Source organism: Anopheles nili, chromosome 3, assembly GCF_943737925.1.
Source record: "Anopheles nili chromosome 3, idAnoNiliSN_F5_01, whole genome shotgun sequence".
In the NCBI taxonomy this organism is placed as follows: Eukaryota; Metazoa; Arthropoda; class Insecta; order Diptera; family Culicidae; genus Anopheles; species Anopheles nili.
Window position 1 is genome coordinate 68,681,042 of NC_071292.1, and position 19,670 is coordinate 68,700,711.

Sequence of the window (19,670 nt, forward strand, 5' to 3'; positions counted from 1 at the left end):
ATGCGACCGACTGAGACGTTCAGGGGAACGAAACGTGCTCCGATTGGAAAGATGACTTTTTTATTTCGCTCCCTCCGGAACCGGAGTGCCGCCACTTAATCGCTGCTTAAACGTTATCCTTTTGCAGCCAGGATCCTTTAACAGCGGCTCAGGTTCCCAGCGTGTTTTTTGAGGCTTGAAGGCGGCATTTGATAAATGTAAACCCGTCAGGATCTGTTCCACCATCGATCCAGAACCACTCACTTATTTGCTCTCTCTCTCTTTCTTTCTCTTTCCAGTAGCACACACCACGAGAAAAGGAAGCCGCCAAGATGAAGATGTCAAAACTCTCCAATCAGACCAACTCGCAGGACCCGCAGGCGGTGAACTCGAGAGTTTTCGTCGGCAATTTGAACACATTTCAGTGCTCAAAAACGGACGTCGAGCGGATGTTTCAGCGTTACGGCCGACTGGCGGGTAAGTTTTCGGGCAGCATCGCATTTATTTTGTTTCATTTAAAGCCCATCCGTGGCTCGTGGAAGGAAAGGGCTGCTTGAAGGGTGCATCTCCGGCCGAACTTCTGCACTTTGCGTGGAGAAGCCAATCAAGGGCATTAGCATTCGGGGTTCTTTTCGTCCGTTTAGTTCCTGTCGAAATTTTCCTTCAAAATGGAGGGCTGAAAAATCGATGCAAATGTAGCTCCAAAATAAAAAAAAAGCCTTCAATAAAATATTGAACGAACCATTGCACGCCTTTCGGATCAAATCCGGGCCGATCACCGACACCAACACCTCTCGGGGTGCGTCCATTTTTGGGAAGCCATTTATCGCATCAATAATTCGTCCGTTTGATGTCACCGAACAGCATCCACTTTGACGCTCCTGGACCGTTGCCCAGCCTTTAGTTCCCATCCGAGAAGGGCAGCTCAAGTGCAGATCGATCAGGGTCCCGTTGAGCTGATTTATTCCACCTTCCCTGTGCCGCTGTGCCGGAAACGAAGACGGAAAAAGTATAAACTACAAATGGGGTAATTGAATTTGCAATAGTCTATTAGAGAAAGTTTCCACGTTGCCCCCTGGTGGTGGATGGATGGTGTCGTCTGCCAGGACGAGAACATCTCATGTCTCGTGTCCGCGCGATGGCCCTTTGCTGTTGGCGAACTTCGGAAGCTGTCTCGGAATGGGAACAAATCGATGCCGGGTTGGTCCAGACGTCCAGACGGAAACGTCCACCCGGACTGGCTAGCTTGGGAATGGCAGGACTTTCGGGCTTCGCCAGTGAAGAAGAAACTGCTCGCGTGGATAAGAAAGTGGAAAATCGCCTTAAGAAACTTAATTGTAAGCTCCTTCTCCGGCTCCGGGCCGTGTCAAAGTTCGTGGCGCGTCCAATGAATGTGTGCTTGGTCGTTGCGTTGTCGCTGCAGAAATTGGAGAACTCTTGTGTCCGATGACGTGCAGTTTTTCTCCACCCCAGTCGCGGGGCCACCATCGGGAAACGGGAAACGAGCATCAAAGAATTCAACTTCCATTAAAGTTCACTTTAAGAGGGGTTAAGCTATTTTCCAATCGCGCAACTATTGAGCGGTGGAAATTGGTTGAAAATCTGTGCATTATGGTGCTGGGGAAAAGTTTTCTCACTTCTCGTTCGGCAATCGTTCACCGCAGTGTTTGCTAACCGCGGAAAATTGCTGACACTTGATATAATTCCATGGCATGTGTTTGGTTGACCGCGCGAAACTGTGGTCAATTTAAAAGTGAGCAAAGTGTAAGAAAAACTGGATTTTTGTGTGTAAAAGGTTAACACCAATTGGTGAAAAATATGGAAAAGGGGAAAACTACAGAGTGAAATGCTAGTGTATTGATGAATATTTTGATTTTACCGAGTAATTTCGAAATTTGTTTCCATTCCGTACTTGAATGAGCTTCGAGAAAAGAAATAATGGTAGTTGATGGAATCATTCAATATATCGTGTTCATTTCTAATACATTAGTTCAAAAATATTGCTGAACCTTTCTGTACTTTCAAAACTTTTGCGGAACAGAAAAAACTTCAAAATTATTTGCTCGATGTGAACCATTGCTTTTCCTTAAAATACTTGTGACATGCAATGAAACAGCAGCTAATTCCCGCACCGGCAGCATTAATGGAGCCGCGCCTCATCGCACGCTGCTCAGGTGAATTCACACCTTGTCAAGCTGTCATGCACAACGCTGCGGAAATGGCAATGCAATTTTCACTCCCTTCTGATTCATTCTGCTTTTCGCGCTCCCACTGTGCTCCTTCCACACGTGTTGTACATCGACAGCAGGACACTCGCGCCTTATCGCTCCTTTCGGATACTCCCCCATTCGACACGGAGTGATGGTAAATAAAAGTTTATTGCATGCTTTTAATTAGAAACTTTCTTAATCGTTTCTTCGCAGCCAACCTGCGATGGTTGCAGCAAAACTCGCTCTCACCCATTTCGCTGGTGCAGTAACATTTTCCAGGGCAAGTTACATTTCCCCTCCGTTGGAACGGTGATGGACGAGCTCGCGTTCGAATGCGAGCAAATTTAGAGCTAATACCGACGCACGATGGTGGGGCGATTTGTAAAGCGCAAGAAAATTGCAACTTCCCTGCGTGGTAGGGACTTTCCACCATTTGACTGTGGTACGAGGGAGCGTCCCTTTGCAGGAGTTCTTTCAAAAAGACCAACGAGCGGGAGCGTCGGCCGGAACGTCGGAAAGTTTATGCCCGGAAATCACGATCATTACGGTGGGTCATGGTTTTGGGTTTTATTCACACACAGTTGTAGTGCGCGTTTTCGCACCCGTTGCGCGAAGTTCTTTGATTCGAATTTTCGTGCTTCCGTGGCGTTAGCTGGTTGCTCTAGGAAATGGGGCCAACAGGACGAAAAGAAAAACAAAAAGAGCCACGTCTGAGCGCTAGCAACCTGCCGAGCACACCAGGGATCACAGTTTTGTAAGTTTTATCAATTTTTAATATCACTCACCCTCGGGTTGGTAATGTCGCTTTCAGCTCACCTGCGGGTGCAGTTTCATACACATGAGCGTGTTGTTTCGCTGTTTGTTAATTTCGCTGGTTTTGTTAAATTGTGTACACTGTTTTTTTTTTACCATGGACCATTGAGCGTCCGCATTGCGACGGCATTGCGCAGACAAAACCCAAATCCACCCGAAAATTGTTGCTCGTTAGCTGCACCGCGTCCATCAACCGTAGAGCCTTCAACCTGAGGGCTCTCTGCAGTGGTCTCGGCTGATTGCGTCATTATCGCTGCAGCGGACAACTCCATCAAGCCCACCCTTCGAGATGTGGTCGCAACCTACCGGAAACCACCCGTAATGGGCACCATGGCAAATAAATCTCACATAACGGGTGCAGTTTCAGTTCCGGCACCCAAAGAGCTGCATCTTGCTAAGCCACTCGAGGTGGGGAATTCATTAAAACAAAACCAGTAGCAAAAAAAAAGAACGACGCACAAATCCGATCCCTCAACCCAATGGTTTCGTTTTAGGGGATTTTTTCCGTATCATCCTTCCGAACGCACCCAATCCGCTAATGCTGGCGTGGGCCGGAAACAAAGTCCTGTACGTCCACCGTCCGTCTGCCAGGCGGGCAGATTACAATTTTGTCGAACATATCCACCGTGCCAGAGGCGACCAGGAAACAATTCCCTGCTAACGAATGGTCCCGGGTTTCGAGATAATTCCTTGCACCGGTGTTCCACGCGTTCCCATCGGGGACGTCGTCGATTCCGAGTGGACCCTCGAATCCGAATCATCCTCGCAAAGGCATCGATCGGATTTTAGGGCATTTTTTTGTTCGTGCTGCACTCGCAATTGCAAACGAACAGTGAGGGTGATATTTTTAGCAACAAAAAATTCGCCCAACTCACATGATGAAAAATAGATCGCCTCTGGTGGAGCAAAAGCCCCATCCTAGGTCGCATGTAACCGAACACTCGATTGGAATACGCGTTGAACAGGGGTGGTAGAGTATGAAAAGGCAGAAGTACCAATTTTTCAGTGATTAACTGGATATTCATACGCATTGGCAGAACAGTGGTTAGCCAAACTCATACAGAGGGCAATATTTGCCTGGTCCTAAGTTTGATTTGATTGTCGATGTTGGAAAAAAGGGCCTTGGAATCACCTTTGAGCAATCAATAGAGAATTTAGGTTGATTTCATGCGGTCAGTGAATAGCAGGTGATGAAGCATCTGAATGATCAAACGATATGATCATCTCTATTTATGTTCAATACTTTTCTATTACTAGACAATTTTATAGCTGAGTTCCTTATTCTATTTTTGAATTTCCGAATCACATAAATTACTGCTTTTGAACAACCAGCTAGGCTACATCTAAAAGTTTGAATGTTTACTCTCAAAGTTATAATAATTTACCATAATTCATTCTGTCCGGTGTTCCATTTTTGTTCCCAGTTCAGAAGACTAGCTAAATGCGCTAATGCTCTGCGTTGAACAATGATTTTCCCCATCATTCGTCAAACCTGCAACGAAATCCTTTCAAGCACGCCAACCATCCCCAGCTCGATTTCTTTCCATTGTTGTCATTGACGTGGATGCGAGGGAGATTTTTTCTTTGCTTTGGAATGCGAGCAACCATCCCAACCGTAGCGGTCGATTCCAGCTCTCGAGCGCCCTACGCCACCAGCTGCGAAGGGCTGCTGCGAACCGATCGGAATCCTGGTGCCAGATAATCCTTTCTCTATTTTTGCCCGTGCATGCGTGAATTATTCAGCCGATGAAATTGAGTTTGATTTTTTTTTTTCGTTTCACTACTCTCACTTCCGAACTGTTCGCTCCGAATCACCACAACACCAGCCGTGATTTCGATCAGTTGCAGCATTCAGGTCCGATTCTCGTTTCGAGATGTGCTGCACATTTTCCGCACACTTGCTAAAAAATGTATCACTTTTCCGCGTGGTTACCATCTACCTTTACTGTTGCTGGTGGAGGTGGTGAATTCCTTCGATCGACAAAACTTTTTCACCTCGAAACAGAGAGAGGAGAAACTTTTTTTCTCCCATTCGATGTTCAATTTATGCCATTCATCAATGGTATCACATTGTTAGCGTACGGTTCCGCTGACAACCGTTGGCAAGTATTGAGCATCGGCGTGTAAAATGTACAAAATACTGTTGGTTTCCCGAGGCTGGACAAAAAATAGTGCGCTCCTGCAATCGAGCTAAAGATGTTGACGCTTTCTATTTTCACCCGTCTGTCATACGCAACGGACAGCTTACTTTACACATCGTTTCATGCGCGAGATCGGAGAGGAATTCCTGCGGAAGAAAACGGGCAACAAAAACGCATTTTTTTCCTGCTGCCAAAGCTGCGTTGTAATTTGTCGTTTTATTTCATCGGAACCATTATCATAATCTACCATCGAACGCATTCCATTAATGGGCTATGGTGTTTCTTTCTCTTTTCCGCTCCGATTTCACAGGAATTTCCATGCATAAAGGATACGCTTTCGTGCAGTTCACAAACCCGTTCGACGCACGGAACGCATGCCACGGTGAGGATGGCCGGACGGTGCTCAGCCAAACATTGGGTAAGTTACTGGGAAATGAGAGAAAATGTATGGTTTCCAATGCAAGTACTAGATTATATCGGCTTCTTTTGTAAAAATGCAAGCTGTTAGAAATCATCCCAAACTATCAGAATAATATACAACACTACCTGAAATTCCAATTTTGGCCAAAAAACACAGGGTGATATTTAACACATTGATCAGTGAATTTCATTCCAACTTATTATCAACATTTCACATGAAGCATATCCTTTATTGAAATTCCTAAAGCACAATGTTTTTGCTGTCCATTTTAAAGCTTCACTTATGAAGGATTGCGCTTCACTCGGGAGGGTGAAATTAGACCAACTAAAAATGGATACATCATGGCATGATTGCTTGCTGCCCCGAGGCCATCATCAATCATGGCCGGGTAATGATGAAGGAAAAAACAAATGCTGCGAAACTTTCGCTGCCATGTCATACATAAATTATTTTCTTCTCCATCAAACCGGGGCGAAACTAGTGTTACGTACCGACTCCAAATGGAAGCCACCGGCCTGCAAAAGTGCGTGCCACGGCATGTTCCGATCGGTCTCGCTACATAGTTTGTGCCATCAGAAAACCCCTTTCGGTTTAGTGATGGCGTCGAGCATAAGGGCACCCTCAACAGCCGGTAGGTTGGTTTGCTTTTCGGCCCCTTCAACAATGCGTGTCCGGAGAAGGTGGAAAACGAGGGACAAATGGCCGGGATTGGATTTCATTTCCGCGCACGGCGTACAGGATGGATAAGTTCTTCCTTCCGGGCCATTTGTTTCTTTTAATTTATGGCCGCACGGTCCGCGTGCAAGATAGCGATAGGTTGCATGACTGCGGAATAATTAAAGAAAACCATGATGGAGGGCTAGTGTTAGGACGTTCTGACGTGAAACCGTAGGTTGGGAAACAATTTCGTGGCAACCAATCTGAAAGCATTGGACATATATTTGAAAACAGCCTAACGAGAACGCAAACCCTAATAAGGTGGAGTTTTGAATTTAATTGCACTGAAATGTTTGAATGATTGTTACAATTTTTCCAAGGTGAAAATGATCAAAGTTTACTTAATTTAAAGATTTATAATTACTTGGTTTTTTTTTGCTAAAATCTGCCAAATAAAAAAATTGTAATTAAAGTGTATTTTGATCCTCTCTTTAAACCGTTGGTTGATACTTCCTATGCGATAAGCTAACCATCAAGACTCGTTGAAATTCGTTTTACCAAAAAAAAAAAAAACAAACTGAACCTGAGGCAAACAAAATGTTCATCGCGAAACAAAAAGAAAGTCTACCTTTCCCATTTCTCGTGCGACAAGCAGCTGTTCCCGTTGGTTACAGCTTAGTGGCTTTAGCATAGTGGCTTTTATTTATCCGCATTCTTGATGGTCAAAATAGCTACAGCAGCATGAGAAAGCGTCCCGTCTCTTAGTTTATATTTTTATGACGCTAAATTTTCGTCCAACATCACATCTGATGTTAGTTGTTTCGAGAACGATAATGGTAGGGCTATTTTTAATTTTGCCGATTGCATCCGAAATGGACGAAGCGAAAAATTTTCCCTCCCGAGCTGCTCTCATTCCAGTCGAATCGATCAATCCAATTTAATGATTCGCTGTCCGATTACGAGCTGCATAGCTCTTCCGTAGACTACGTCCTAAAACTGCAACTGTTGCAATATGCACTTTGGATTGACGGGTGGCACAAGTAATCATGCTGCGGGAGTTTTCCCGCACGAATGAAATTATTAAGCAATTAAATCTGTCCCCTTTCGATCGGTTCGTTGAAGCAGCGTCTGCCGGAGCGGGAGACGATTTCTCGTCATCTCTCCACGAACGAGTGTGTACCTTCGACGCCCGAAGAGCTGTGATGGAAATGTTCTAAATTTAAAGACCGTCACCAGATGCTGTCGTGAAAGACGATCAGCGCTCCTCCCGGTTGAGCTGCTTCACCGTCCCGGAGTGAATTTTCCCGCTTTGCGGCAGTATGAGGATGACATTCATAATGTGCTTACGTAATGCTTCTCGATCGTTTATGGGTGGTAATAAAAAAGAGCTCGGATCTGGCGGATGGGATGATGCGTCGGAACACGGATGATTGACAGGTGGGAAATTATAGCCACCTGAAGGCGTTGATGATGAAGGAAGGCGAGAATTTAAAAACACCGAGTGACACTCCATCTTGACAGTGTCGTATTTCTGCTGTGTGTATTTCATTACGCAAATGTTGGTTGATTTTGTAATAATCGGTCAGATCGTTTAAGTTGAAGGGATAAAAAATATGCGGTAATCCTCGAAGAAGAAGATATTTATCAAAAGACTTAAAATGTGTTTCAATCCATTAAAGCTTTCTCGCTTAAAAACTGGGTAGATTGAGTTACGATAGAATTAGATAGAATAATTCGATAGAATTTTCACTGACTCAATTCAAAACTAAAAAAAGGATTACTTATAACTCGTGACTCAGCTTGACTCGAGGTTTGATCCCCTTCATGATGATGGGAAATCCTACTCAATTCCTTTTGTGTCCGGCAAAAATTTCTATTCTCAAACTCCCCAGATCATTACGGCTCGTTGGCAACATAAATATTCGACACCGAGTACACTTACAAACAGCCGGTATGCTTGCGGTTTGTTTTATTTTCCGCTCTAATATCTCTATCTAATTTTCTCACTTACCTTGATCGACGGATAGCCACTAGAAATAGACTCTCTTGGATACGATCAAAGTTACGCGACGGCGCATAATCTTCCCATTGGTCTCATCCTCATTCGCGCGTTGCCATGGTGATATTTTTGAGCAAATGCCGGTCCCACTTAGATGACACACCGATCTAGCAGCGTGTCGGCACGTGATTTAAGAACCACGTTCAACAACCGCGCCACAACAGATCGCGATAGCTTGCGATTTGCCTGGGTCAATCCGGAATCCATGTGGATGTCGCGTGTTCACACTCCATCCAGGAACAACGTTCTTAAAGGCGGCGACACGACACCCCCTGCGTAAAATTAAGCAGACCAAATGCCAGCCATCCGACGAAATGTTCAACGATTGTTTTTCGTTTTCGCGTCCACCATGGATGGGACATTAATAAAGTGGCCAAGGTGCGATGGCACAGACGCGCGCTGGTCGATAAAAATAGTTATTACGATCGCTAGAAAATTTATCTTTCATGTATCCGCGACACGTTGGCTCGGATCCGTACCCGCCAATGCTGGCGGCATTCCACCATCAAACCACCACGACCGTGCGTCCTCCGGCAGACACTAAAAAAACCCCGCAATTCGCGGAATTAAGGCGTCGATGGGCGGCGGAATGGGTGAGCAAATGACACAAAAAAGCCTGTGCCGAAAATCCTCCCCGAAACCGCGTCAATGGCGTCATGGTGGAAGCCACGACACCCGGCTGTTCATTGTTTGCGAAATGACGCGGGGACGACAATTGAACTAATTATAATTAGCAAAAACGCGCTTGTTAGTGAACTATCTGCCCGCTCCGGCCCATACAAGGCCGTCCTTGCCGGTTCCGTCGCCGTCGTCCTGGGGTTCATAATGCCGCTTAGTCCCTGCCGAGACGCGTAACATAGGCGTAATGATGGTGGGTTGCAAGGAGGTGGCTCACGGGAAGGGCCTGCAGCCAACCGTGGGATGGGACACTAAAATTAACCCTTCCCAAAAATGTCGCACGTCTGCTGTCGCCGTAGTGTCGTTGCATTTGAATGCTACCCTCATTAACATTCCGCGCGCGATCCCATATTTGACCCTGTTTTGATGAGATTTTCTCTGCTTTTTTTTCTACACCTTCAACTATTTTGCAGATGTAAATATGGTTGCGGAACCGAAACCACACCAAACGGGTCGAAAGCGGCAAAATAAATCTAAAACCGGAAACGATTGGTGAGTAAAGAGTTTTTGTTTTTACTATTATTTTGTAGTACTTTGAGTAGGTGGAAGATCCTGTAGCATCCGAAGACTGGCAGCTGTCAATTGTCAATCAAATTTACTGATTGCTTGAACTATCTTACTACTTAACTGAAGGATATTTGCGAGTACACATAGAATACAAGAGATTTTCGCTAGAATACGAGAGATTTTCTAAAGAGAGCAATAATCTTCTTTTTAGATTTTTGTTAATATGCTATTTAGATTAGCTTTACTCATCCATTAGATTGACTCATCCAACGATCATGTTTTTAATATTTGTTCTTCTAATTGACCCTTACATTTTGCTTCTTTTCTTCTTCCAGGGATTACTACTATGACAGGTAAGTGATGATGGGATGTCACCCACAAACCAGCTCCATTAGGCGCTGCCACACAACACCGAAGACTTCATCACTCATTGACGGCGTAATCCAGCCCTCGTTTCTTATCCTTTCCATGCTTGTAAAAGGAAGATTTTTCCCCGGTCGTGTTTCGTTTGCACACATGATTTAACTAATTGGCCGCTTTTATGATGCGTGATGTTGTTGGTCCTGCGCGTGGTTGCTCATTTCCAGCAGCTGTCGTCAGGCGATGAGATGCAAAAAAAAAGCCAACGCGCATCGCTTCCGCCATCGCGCTTAATCGCGACGACAACGGAAACACTAACGGCGACGCCGGAAAATCATTAACGCCCGCTTTTCAGTCCCCTGGCAATGGGGATGGTGGAGGATGTTGAACAAGCACCCCATTTATGAAATGAGTTATCCTTACCAACATAACGCCGCGTGGAACTACGGGTGTGCTGGGATGGAAAACGATGCCGTTAAAAGTTCAAAATTTAAGCCCAACACAGAGCTCTCTCACCCTTTCCTGTACTTCCTGATCCTGCTCGGGTTTATCTTACGCGACGTTTCTCAGTAGAACATGTCGAGAGAAAGCGGAAAACAGCGATGAATTTTAAGTGCACCGGGAAAAAACGCACCCCAAATGTATGCGAGAGAGAGAGAGAAAATGAGAGAAAGTGAGAAAAAAAATCCAAAAAGATGTAAAATACAGCATCGCGGGGAGGAAAATCTCGCTGAAAAACGCTTAACGCACACCAACCGAAACCGTTCCGCGGGCTAGGAGTGAAGCAAAATATTAGCCAATTCCATGCAAAACCAGCAGCTTGGCTGGCCAGCCGGGAACGAGTCTGGGAGGTTACTTTTCGGGCCATATTCCCGGTTATGCATCGCCATCTTGAAGTGGAATGGGAAAATGCAGTCCTCCTAGCGACCGAGCTCGTTGACGCTGGGTCGAAATCCCTCCCCCGAAGCCACAAGGCCACGGGGAACGTCCTCTACCGGGGGCGGGATGAGCTAAAATGAAAGTTTAATCTTTTTATTGCACGCCGGTCGCTTTAGCTGGCCATTCATATTCATCGTCTGCCCGCAGTTTGGCCCTTCGAGCTCACTGGGTGGACGATAAAAAAGGCGAAAAGATCACTCACGATTGTTGCTAGCTCGTATGTAGTGTGCGTTCTTTCTCGCTTGCTCGCATAGCATCACCATAGTGTGGACTGAAAGGGTCGCGAGGAAAACCCCATCCTTGCAGGTCAACCACTTTGTTTACCGTCCGTAAATCGAGCAAGGAACTGGCTCCAATCTGTTCCCGCTGCATTGCGCTACAGCTGCGAATGCTTGTGCACTGGCCGGCACTTTGTACGCCCTAACCGAAGTTAATCTTTGCGGTTATTAAAGCTTAAACAAGTTTCCTTTTTTTTCTCATTCACTGCAATCCTTAGCTGCAGTCGAGCTGGTTCCGAGCTGGTCCCGTGCAATCGACTGCCGGACATGTTTATGGAGCTCTCGCCAGGTCCAGAGCGAGCTCCCATAAGTTTTGATGAACTTTGCAATTACATTAGGCTAATTATGTGCTCGTTTTTTTCTACTATCTCTTTTCTACCCTTTCGGGTCGGGGGAGTAATTCATTGTTCAAATTGAGGGACTATTAAGCTGCTTACGAAGTGCATTAGATTTGAAAATTACTCATAAGGAGTTTCGAAGTTTGTTTTATATTTGGCTATTAAAGGATAAAACTATTTCTGGATCCGAAGCCTCTACTTGAAAAAAGGACATTCTTCTTAAAAATGCTCATAAAAACACTCTACAAATCATACTCGTGAACTCAGTTAGACGACTGAATTGCACAAGGAATGAACAAAATCTTGTTTAAGTGATGGCTCTTATGTATTTGTTACACGATTTATTTTACTACAAGATCCAATCTAGCATGTACTAATGGTTTCAGCTTTATCGCTTGCTCCAATAAACCACCCTTCGAGTCAACAACGTTCTTAAACGCCCCAACATTAGATCGTTCACCGACAAACGCTCGGCCATACATTTCAATTAATTGCAATCAATTTCATTACGGCGTGATGTATCGACGATATCGAATCACGTTTATGTCACAGAAACGCGCTGCTCTGTGCCATTGCCTGTCCATAAAACGAAACACGGTACCCTCAACCGAGCCTCGGGTCATTTCTCTCCTAAATCACACTGGATCACTCTAATAAGCGCCCTGCCTAGGCCGGTATGTTCGCCTGCTTTCTGCCAGAACCAGCCCTACCGAGCACGCGGAACACGCGCTTGTCGGCAAAAGTTTATTTATTTTCATTGCGCCCCAGCCACCCGTACCGGGGCGAGAAGTGAAAGTTGAAGGTTAAGTAAATCTACAAACAAATTACACTTCCGTGCATCGCATTTCCGCCGACGCTTTTTCTTTTCCCACTCCTTTCAGGGTGTTTTTTTTTTCTTTCCACCGCTCGCTGGCCAGGGGAGCGTAACGGAAAATCGAAAAGTCGAACAGATAAACAATCAATTATTTATGAAACAAAGGCGAAATGCTTCCGACTGCGTTCCAGCAAGCCAAGCATTGTGCCGAATCGATCGACTTCAACGACCGAATATCGAGCGAGCAGGGTTTTGGATTCCGGGCCGCATGATTTTCCACGCGCGTCGGGCGGAAAAACGGAAACGCGAATGATATCTGCGGGCGTGCTTTGTTTGCGATGATTCCGTTTTTTTTTCATCAAAATCAAAATCCATCCTCTTTGGGGGCTGCCACGACAGCAACAAGCGTTCGGTGGTTATTTACTTCCCGCTCTGACCTGATTATTTTCCTCCCTCTAACCAAACCGAACACTCGGGAAATGCTCACCATCGTACGGGCTGATTCCAAGCGATAACGATAGATTTCGCCGACGATAAGCCCCGTTTGTTCATAAATAAGTGAAATAACCCAATAAATCTTCTAATGTAATCTTTTAATAATGTTGATTTTAAAATTTATGAGATTTAGCCCCACCGCTAGCTTTTTCGTCTCCTCGTAGAGCGGCGAAAAGGTCGGGCTTTGCGTGGCAGACGATTTTCCCGGCCGAACCTCTTCGGTGTCAACGACGAGGGAAGGATAGAACGGCTGGTGAAAGTCATTTATATTTTCCACCCGCGTTTGGAAATGAATTTTTCATTAACCTCGCGGAACGGAACTGTACGAGGAAAGCACGGGCAAAAAAAACAAGCTTTGCAGCGGGGAATCCCGAATCGATTGCGGAGTGCCGAGATTTCGGATGATATTGAGCATCATGGCATATTTATCAGGTGGAGATAATAGAAGGTCTGAGCGCGATGGAAATCGACTTAAAAAACGTTAAACGAATCCCAGCAGGCTCTCGATCTGAATTGGTATAACTCCTTTATTTTAATCCGACTTCAAGGGCTGTTTTCAACATTCTACTTACGCTGAATCTCGTGTAGTTAAACTAGATGTGTAAAATATGTACACTATGAATGACGTTTGTTGCTTTTGTGGTTAAGTATTTTAGGCATCCATCACTGAAAGACTGATTTCTTTTAATTCAAGATGAATCAGCGTCATTTGAAATCGATATTCATGTGAAAAATATTTTATTTTTTTTCTTTTTTTATTCACCTTCAAGTCTGCATCATTCGCCTATGAGTCTGTACAAATGACGTCATATGAAACTGTTGCTATGACAACACTTTCCCTTGTGATGTTCACGTCAAAACGAGCCACCATAAATTTTCCAGTGCAATATTTCAGCTTGTCATTGAACGAAAGAATGCAATAAAGTGTTTCAATTATTTATTCCCACCCAGCCCAGTGCCTTTTTTTTCATTATCTGCAGTCAAACACTTCCCTCAAACAATTCTCTTTCTTTTTTTCAATCTGAATGCTATCAACGTGTCTCAACCATACAGAAGCTAATCCGTTTTATCATGGTCGCGCACCACCCGTTCTTAATCACATGATGATTTTCCACATTTCCCAGGGCTTATTATTGTGGCATCGTGATGAACAAAACAAACCAAAAAATAGGAAAACCCCAACAGGACGTATTTTATTGGAAGCCAAAATCGATACCCGAAATGCCGAAACGATTCAGCCGGCCTCTCGTGATGTTTCACTTTTATCGCTCTTTCAAGGCGTCACGCATGGACCATCCGCTTTTCCGCACGACGGGGTGGTGCCTTAATTTACGTAAGCCTACGAAAATGGGCCTTGCTTCGGTCGTTTTAATCCACTTTTCCTGCCTCGTCACCGTTCGACGAATGGCGCTCGTTCGCTTTACGAACCAATATGGCAAGGTTGCCATAAGCCTCGGGGTGTATTTTTTGCTCATTTCCTCCTCAGACTGATCACCTTTTCTTTGGAAGAATTTGCTCCTTCCAACCGTCGCCACGGTGGATGGCTTTCCTTACGAAAACTGACGCCCGTGTCTCACCGGTGACGCGTGTCGTGCCGTGACAAGGAACCGTTTCTGCTATTTTTCAATCTATTAACCACCGTCGCCCTTCTCAATGCCCTTTGCGCATTAATTCTCCCTCCTGGGGGAAAAATGGGCCAAAAATGGTAATCCATCCTGGAACGGCCGAACGGACGGTCCTTTCCTTCTTCTACCTCTATGTCCTGTCTCTCTCTCTCTCTCTCTTCATCCGACGCACATGGAAGTTTATCGAGCTATCATAATCAATTAATATCCCGTTTGTCTTGTGCTCCCGAGTCCGGACCCTTACCATATGGTATCGATTTCGTGAAGAAGCACCCAAGTACTGTCTTCGGCCCCCACAGTGCTGAAGTTTACCTTCTGCCGTGGCGACTCCCTGGTACGGATCGCGAAACGGTCTCGTATCACGCCATGAGTTGGCACGTTCAAGTTGCCGCTGTGTGGTATTAACTTTTCGGCTCACTTTATCGACTCCCAGAAGCCATCGCTCATGCGGTAGGTATTTCCCGGAAATGGCATAAGCCGATGGGTAAGGAAAATCGACCCCTCACACTCACACTCATGCATGCGCGGCAATGCATGACAAGAAAAGATTCCGGATCGTGACCAGAACCATTCCGGCACGCCGCCCTGCTGTGAAGATGAAAAATTAACCTTTGCTTCATGCTCGCTTCGGCATCGTTTTGTCAAAGCAGACAGTGAGGAAGCGAGAGAAGAGGAGTGCGGGGTTGACATTAACCCCGACCTAGAACTGTACCTTACCGAGGCACCGGGATGACGATGCTGATGGCACGGGAGAACGCCAACAGCTTCCTCTAATTGCTAATGCTAAATTATTTGATCAATAGACTATCAATTTGTTTAGGCGAGGCGTTCAAGCGTGTCCTTACGAGGTGGGCAGGAGGAAAATCCAAGGAAAACCGAATGATTGATGACTGTTTTGACTGTGGAGGGTTTCCCATGAGCAGAAGCAACAGCCAGTTCAGTTGCGGTTGGAATTTGCAGCCAAGTGAGAGTGGATTTTCGTATCCAAATCGACGGCGTTCTTAATGCGATTTGAGTCCTGTCATAATCGGAACAATGGTGGGTCCTTTGGATTGATTTTCATTTAATGGAAAACAATGTGCTCTTCTGAGACGGATTCGTGCAAAACATAATACCGAAGCATAATACATAACTAAAGCAGAATAGAATAAATTTACGTCTATGAGTGAAATATTGGAGGCTTAACTTCGTTTTTGTCAGTAGCAGTATTGATAGATAAAAGTTTTTCTCATCATGTACTGTATCCTTTCCGAAGCACCTATGCTATGCTGAGCTTGTCGATATACTTCCTTCAAAACTCGTTGACATTTGTTTCAATATTTTCAACCCCAAATATTCGCCCTTTTCCCAACCAAGCTGCTCTCAATATTTAATCCAGTGCCAATGAGCCCAACCCCAGTGAGCTCTTGTTATACTTGCTTTAATCACTCCACTGTGCATTGGCAGACAATACGACAATTCTGCAACGAATGGGATAAAAACCAGAAACACTCGTCTGTAAAAATACGCCGATACAATGCCCGAACCGACGCCCGAGTTTCCCCTCGAACCAAACAGGTTGTTTGCATAAAGGGCTCGAACTCGAGGCGCCCTTCCCTTTTGTTTGCAGTTGTACACTTTTTGCTTTCACCCGTCCCGCCTCATTGTTGGCAGCAGCTATATCATTGTAAAAACAGGTGACAGTGAAAGGACGAATGGACGAAACACAGGCTCGGATTTTTTCTCCTTTCACAGTTTTTTTCCTGTGGGTGGAAAAATTACGACCCTACACAGAGTGCAGCTACATACCCACAGGGTTTGCATTGCAATGCTGGGCAAGGAAAAAGGCAACTGGGAAAAAGTTGGAGAAAGGAAAAAAGCAAAACAGAGGGAAAAACAAAACATTTACCAACATTACCCGTCATCGGAGCGCATCCGTGTCCTTTCATCGTTATTGCCTCGAAACATTTTCCACGCCTCACTCGGGTGGTGAAAAAATTCAGTAGATAAAAATATCGGAAAAAAATTTCCAGACTGACGCAAAAAGTCGTCGCTTGCTTTGTTTCCATTTCCTTAGGCCGTCTTCGATGGGGGGGATTCATTTCGCCACCCTTCAACCCGGCACGTTGCCATTGTTTCGATGCTTGTTATTGTTTTGTTTCGAGGTTCTGTTTTAATGCCGTGGTTACTTTCTCTTTCTGTCCTCCTTCCCCAATGGTGGTTTTCTATGTTACCACGCACTCCACCCGAGGACGAATCATATCTGGTTTATGTTTGATGCCATCACGGGCCGGCACTTTCATCTTTTTTCCATCATTTTCTTCCCACCCCACCGGAAGCTGGGACGGTACACCGGACGGGATGAGCTGATTGTATAATTTTGAATTTTAATGACGCGCGTGATTGTCGTCCGGTTTGAAGATATCAGTCCTGTCTTCCGCCTTGCAGGAAACCGCCTGCAGGGTTTTGGCTTATCTTTCGTTCAATTTTCAATTATTTGTCACTTGCGGATGGATGTCCCCGCGAGTCCCTATCAGAGACGCGGTTTATTGGCTTCTTTTCCCAAGCAAGGTACCTTCGTTCTTTTCGTTTTTGCTTTCTCTTACGGTGCTCTAGCTACTTTTGCCAATTACGCACCACCTCGACAGCCAATCCGGAATCCATCAGCGAACAGGAAGCTAATTGAAATTCATATTCCGTCAAGTGCGATAACGATGCAAATTAGGTTAGTGACGATTCGTTAATTTTTGCCGCGTGCTGTCGGTGGCATCTGTTGTGGGGTGAGGACGTGTTTTGTTTATTTTTAGATCTAACAACGCTGGTCTTTTGATGTGCATTCAGACACAATAATATAGCCCAATTGCGCTTGATTTATTGGTGTTATATGGATAACTATGAGGTGATCCAGTTGATTAGGATTTTAGCAGAATGAGAGAAACAAAAAATATTAGCAGCCACATATTGTAAAACGTTTGTAATCGCTGTATATCGATGTTCCAGAAATATGGATGCTTTCGCCACTAAGTTTTTGCCGATCCACAAAGTTCTGAGAATTCCAACCTCAGCTTAAAACTCCAAACTTCCAGCAGATTGCATTTTAATGAACCATTAGTCACGAGCTGTGTGCAGAATAAATATTAACAAATTACTCCACTGTCTCTCGGTGTCATCCTGCTGGCATCTTGCTAGCTTCCAGCGTGAAGAGAACAATACGGCAACGATGGTTCGACGGTGATCTTTTATGCAAATAAAACAATTCTACCACGCTTGTTTCTGTCGGTGGGGCGCAAAACCAGGACCGATTTAAATCATGTCTGCAAACACCGCACCGACGACTCAATCAGCCAGGAGTGAAGTATTCGCTGAATGAATGTATGTGTGTTTTTTCCACCCCACCAAGCCTAAGTGTTGTCCCTACAATGCTCGAGTGAAGCTATTCACCGACGGAGCCGATGAATGACTCGTGAAGTATCTTTGAGCGAGCCAAACCCAAGTGGCCTCTCGTGTTGTGTCGTTCCCGCGTTTGAATCCTGGCTGCAGCTGCAGGAAAAGAGTCCTTTTCTTCTCCTAGTCCCGGGTGACTGAGGGTGGCAAAAATGCGATAAGCAACTTGTCATCCGCACGACAATGAGCGCCTCCTTGGACAGCAACAAGCTGCCATTGTCCGTGGCGTTTCAAGCGTATCGTGTTTATTTTCCTCCCAATTCCCAGCGATTCTCGCAAGGAGGTTGCCTTGCCACCGGGACAAGACACACTGAGGCAACAGCTAAGCAAATAATCATTATATTGTAATTTAATTGAACTCAACGTACGCGAAAGTTCAAACGACAAGCTTTTCCCATCGTTGCTATTGTTTCACTTGTTTTCGCCGCCGGCTCGATCCAAGCAATCGGATCTGGAATGGGTGCTTTTTTTCCGCGAGAACACGTTCTACAGCGTTCCCGGTCTCTGTGCAGTGCTGCTTCACTATGACCCGGAGGTCGTTGCTGTTTCCGCTTCCGGGAGGACGAACGCAGCAAAAGTTTCTCGCTCATTACCAGCTCAACGGACTCGTCGGCATCATTAGCGTCTTTGAACACGAGCCCGGCGCTGCTATTGGCAGGTCGACTGAAGCCACCACCAAGCACGACCACCTCATAATTGTTTGCTTATGCTGTCGTGTCCATTTTGTTCGATTGATGCCACATTTGGCTTCCCGGCGAGAAAAACTTCTCCCCTCCAGAGGCACTTTATTCGCTTCCGTCACGCGCGCTAATGAGCTGCGTACTAGAGGTAGTTATTTTTTTTTTGCTCATCATCATTTCTCCTTCTTTTCATCTCATTTGCAGCTACTACGCCTCGACGCTGTTTGGACCGCTGCAACAGCAACCGAACGCTCAGCCTCGGCCGCTAAAGCGACAACGGTTGATGGCCCCCAGCCGCATGGGAATGACGCCCAAAATGAACGGAGCAGGTCCCATTCTGACCCACAGCCATGCCCAACAACAGCAGCAGCAACAGCAACAGCAGCAACAACAACAGCAGCAGCAGCAGCAACAACAGCAACAGATGCACCTGGTGGCCCACTCGCAACAGCTGCAGCAGCAAATGCAAGCCGTTGCTGTAGCCAGCCCCGTACAGAGCGCTTCCTGTAACCTGGCCAACTACTACTCGGCCGCAGGCAATGGGATTGGGTCGAGCAATGGCGTACAGATGACGGTGCCGAACGGGTGTATCGGTTCGAACGGTTACATCAACAATAACAACTGTTTGATGAACGGGACGGAACTGGGTGGTGTTGTTGGAGGAGTCACAGGATGCAACATGCAAAGCTACACCAACGGACACGTCGCTGGATCATTCAAAACGTACAGTAAGTACCTGAAGGCTGTGAGGACAGGCACTATTCACGTTCAATCAATCATCGATTTATTCAAACACGTAGTGTGGTGTATAATTTCTCAACCTAGAACGACTGGATGTGATCAAATCAATCTCCCTAAAACTGCTGTCACCTCAAACCGAAACCATTTAGAAGGAGAATAAACTTCGTACGTTCTTTCATGATCCGCAAAGAACCTTGAATTTGGGGTCCATCGTCTTTAAACCACTGTTGAACTGACCCCCGGAAGAACTCAATCTCCCACACGGATTAAAGCACCGGATCATCCTTCACTAGGGCTGGCGTGCCGTCGGTCACGCCCTATCCACAACTGCTTCAAATATTGATTGCCACAAAAACTCACCCGGCTCAGGAAAGCTGGCCAAGGCTACCGGGCAGTTAAAAGGGCTTCCTCAGTCCTCGACATCCAATGGCCATGGCCAGCTCGCTCAATCTCATCGCATGCCATCACCGTTCGGTGTCGAAGGCATCGTTCAAGCGTAAACACTCCAGAGC

At 45.7% G+C, this 19,670-nt stretch overlaps 1 protein-coding gene across 1 annotated transcript in view; it reads left to right on the forward strand.

Annotated features, from left to right (window-relative positions):
* Nucleotides 1-311: 311 nt before the first annotated feature.
* LOC128726530 (RNA-binding protein Raly) overlaps nucleotides 312-19,670 on the forward strand; it is a 28,601-nt gene continuing 9,242 nt past the window's right edge. Inside the window, exons 1-5 of the mRNA XM_053820345.1 lie at nucleotides 312-456; nucleotides 5,454-5,561; nucleotides 9,372-9,450; nucleotides 9,801-9,818; nucleotides 18,622-19,145. Of these exons, the coding sequence (XP_053676320.1) occupies nucleotides 312-456; nucleotides 5,454-5,561; nucleotides 9,372-9,450; nucleotides 9,801-9,818; nucleotides 18,622-19,145 (874 nt within the window). The remainder of the gene's footprint in view (nucleotides 457-5,453; nucleotides 5,562-9,371; nucleotides 9,451-9,800; nucleotides 9,819-18,621; nucleotides 19,146-19,670) is intronic.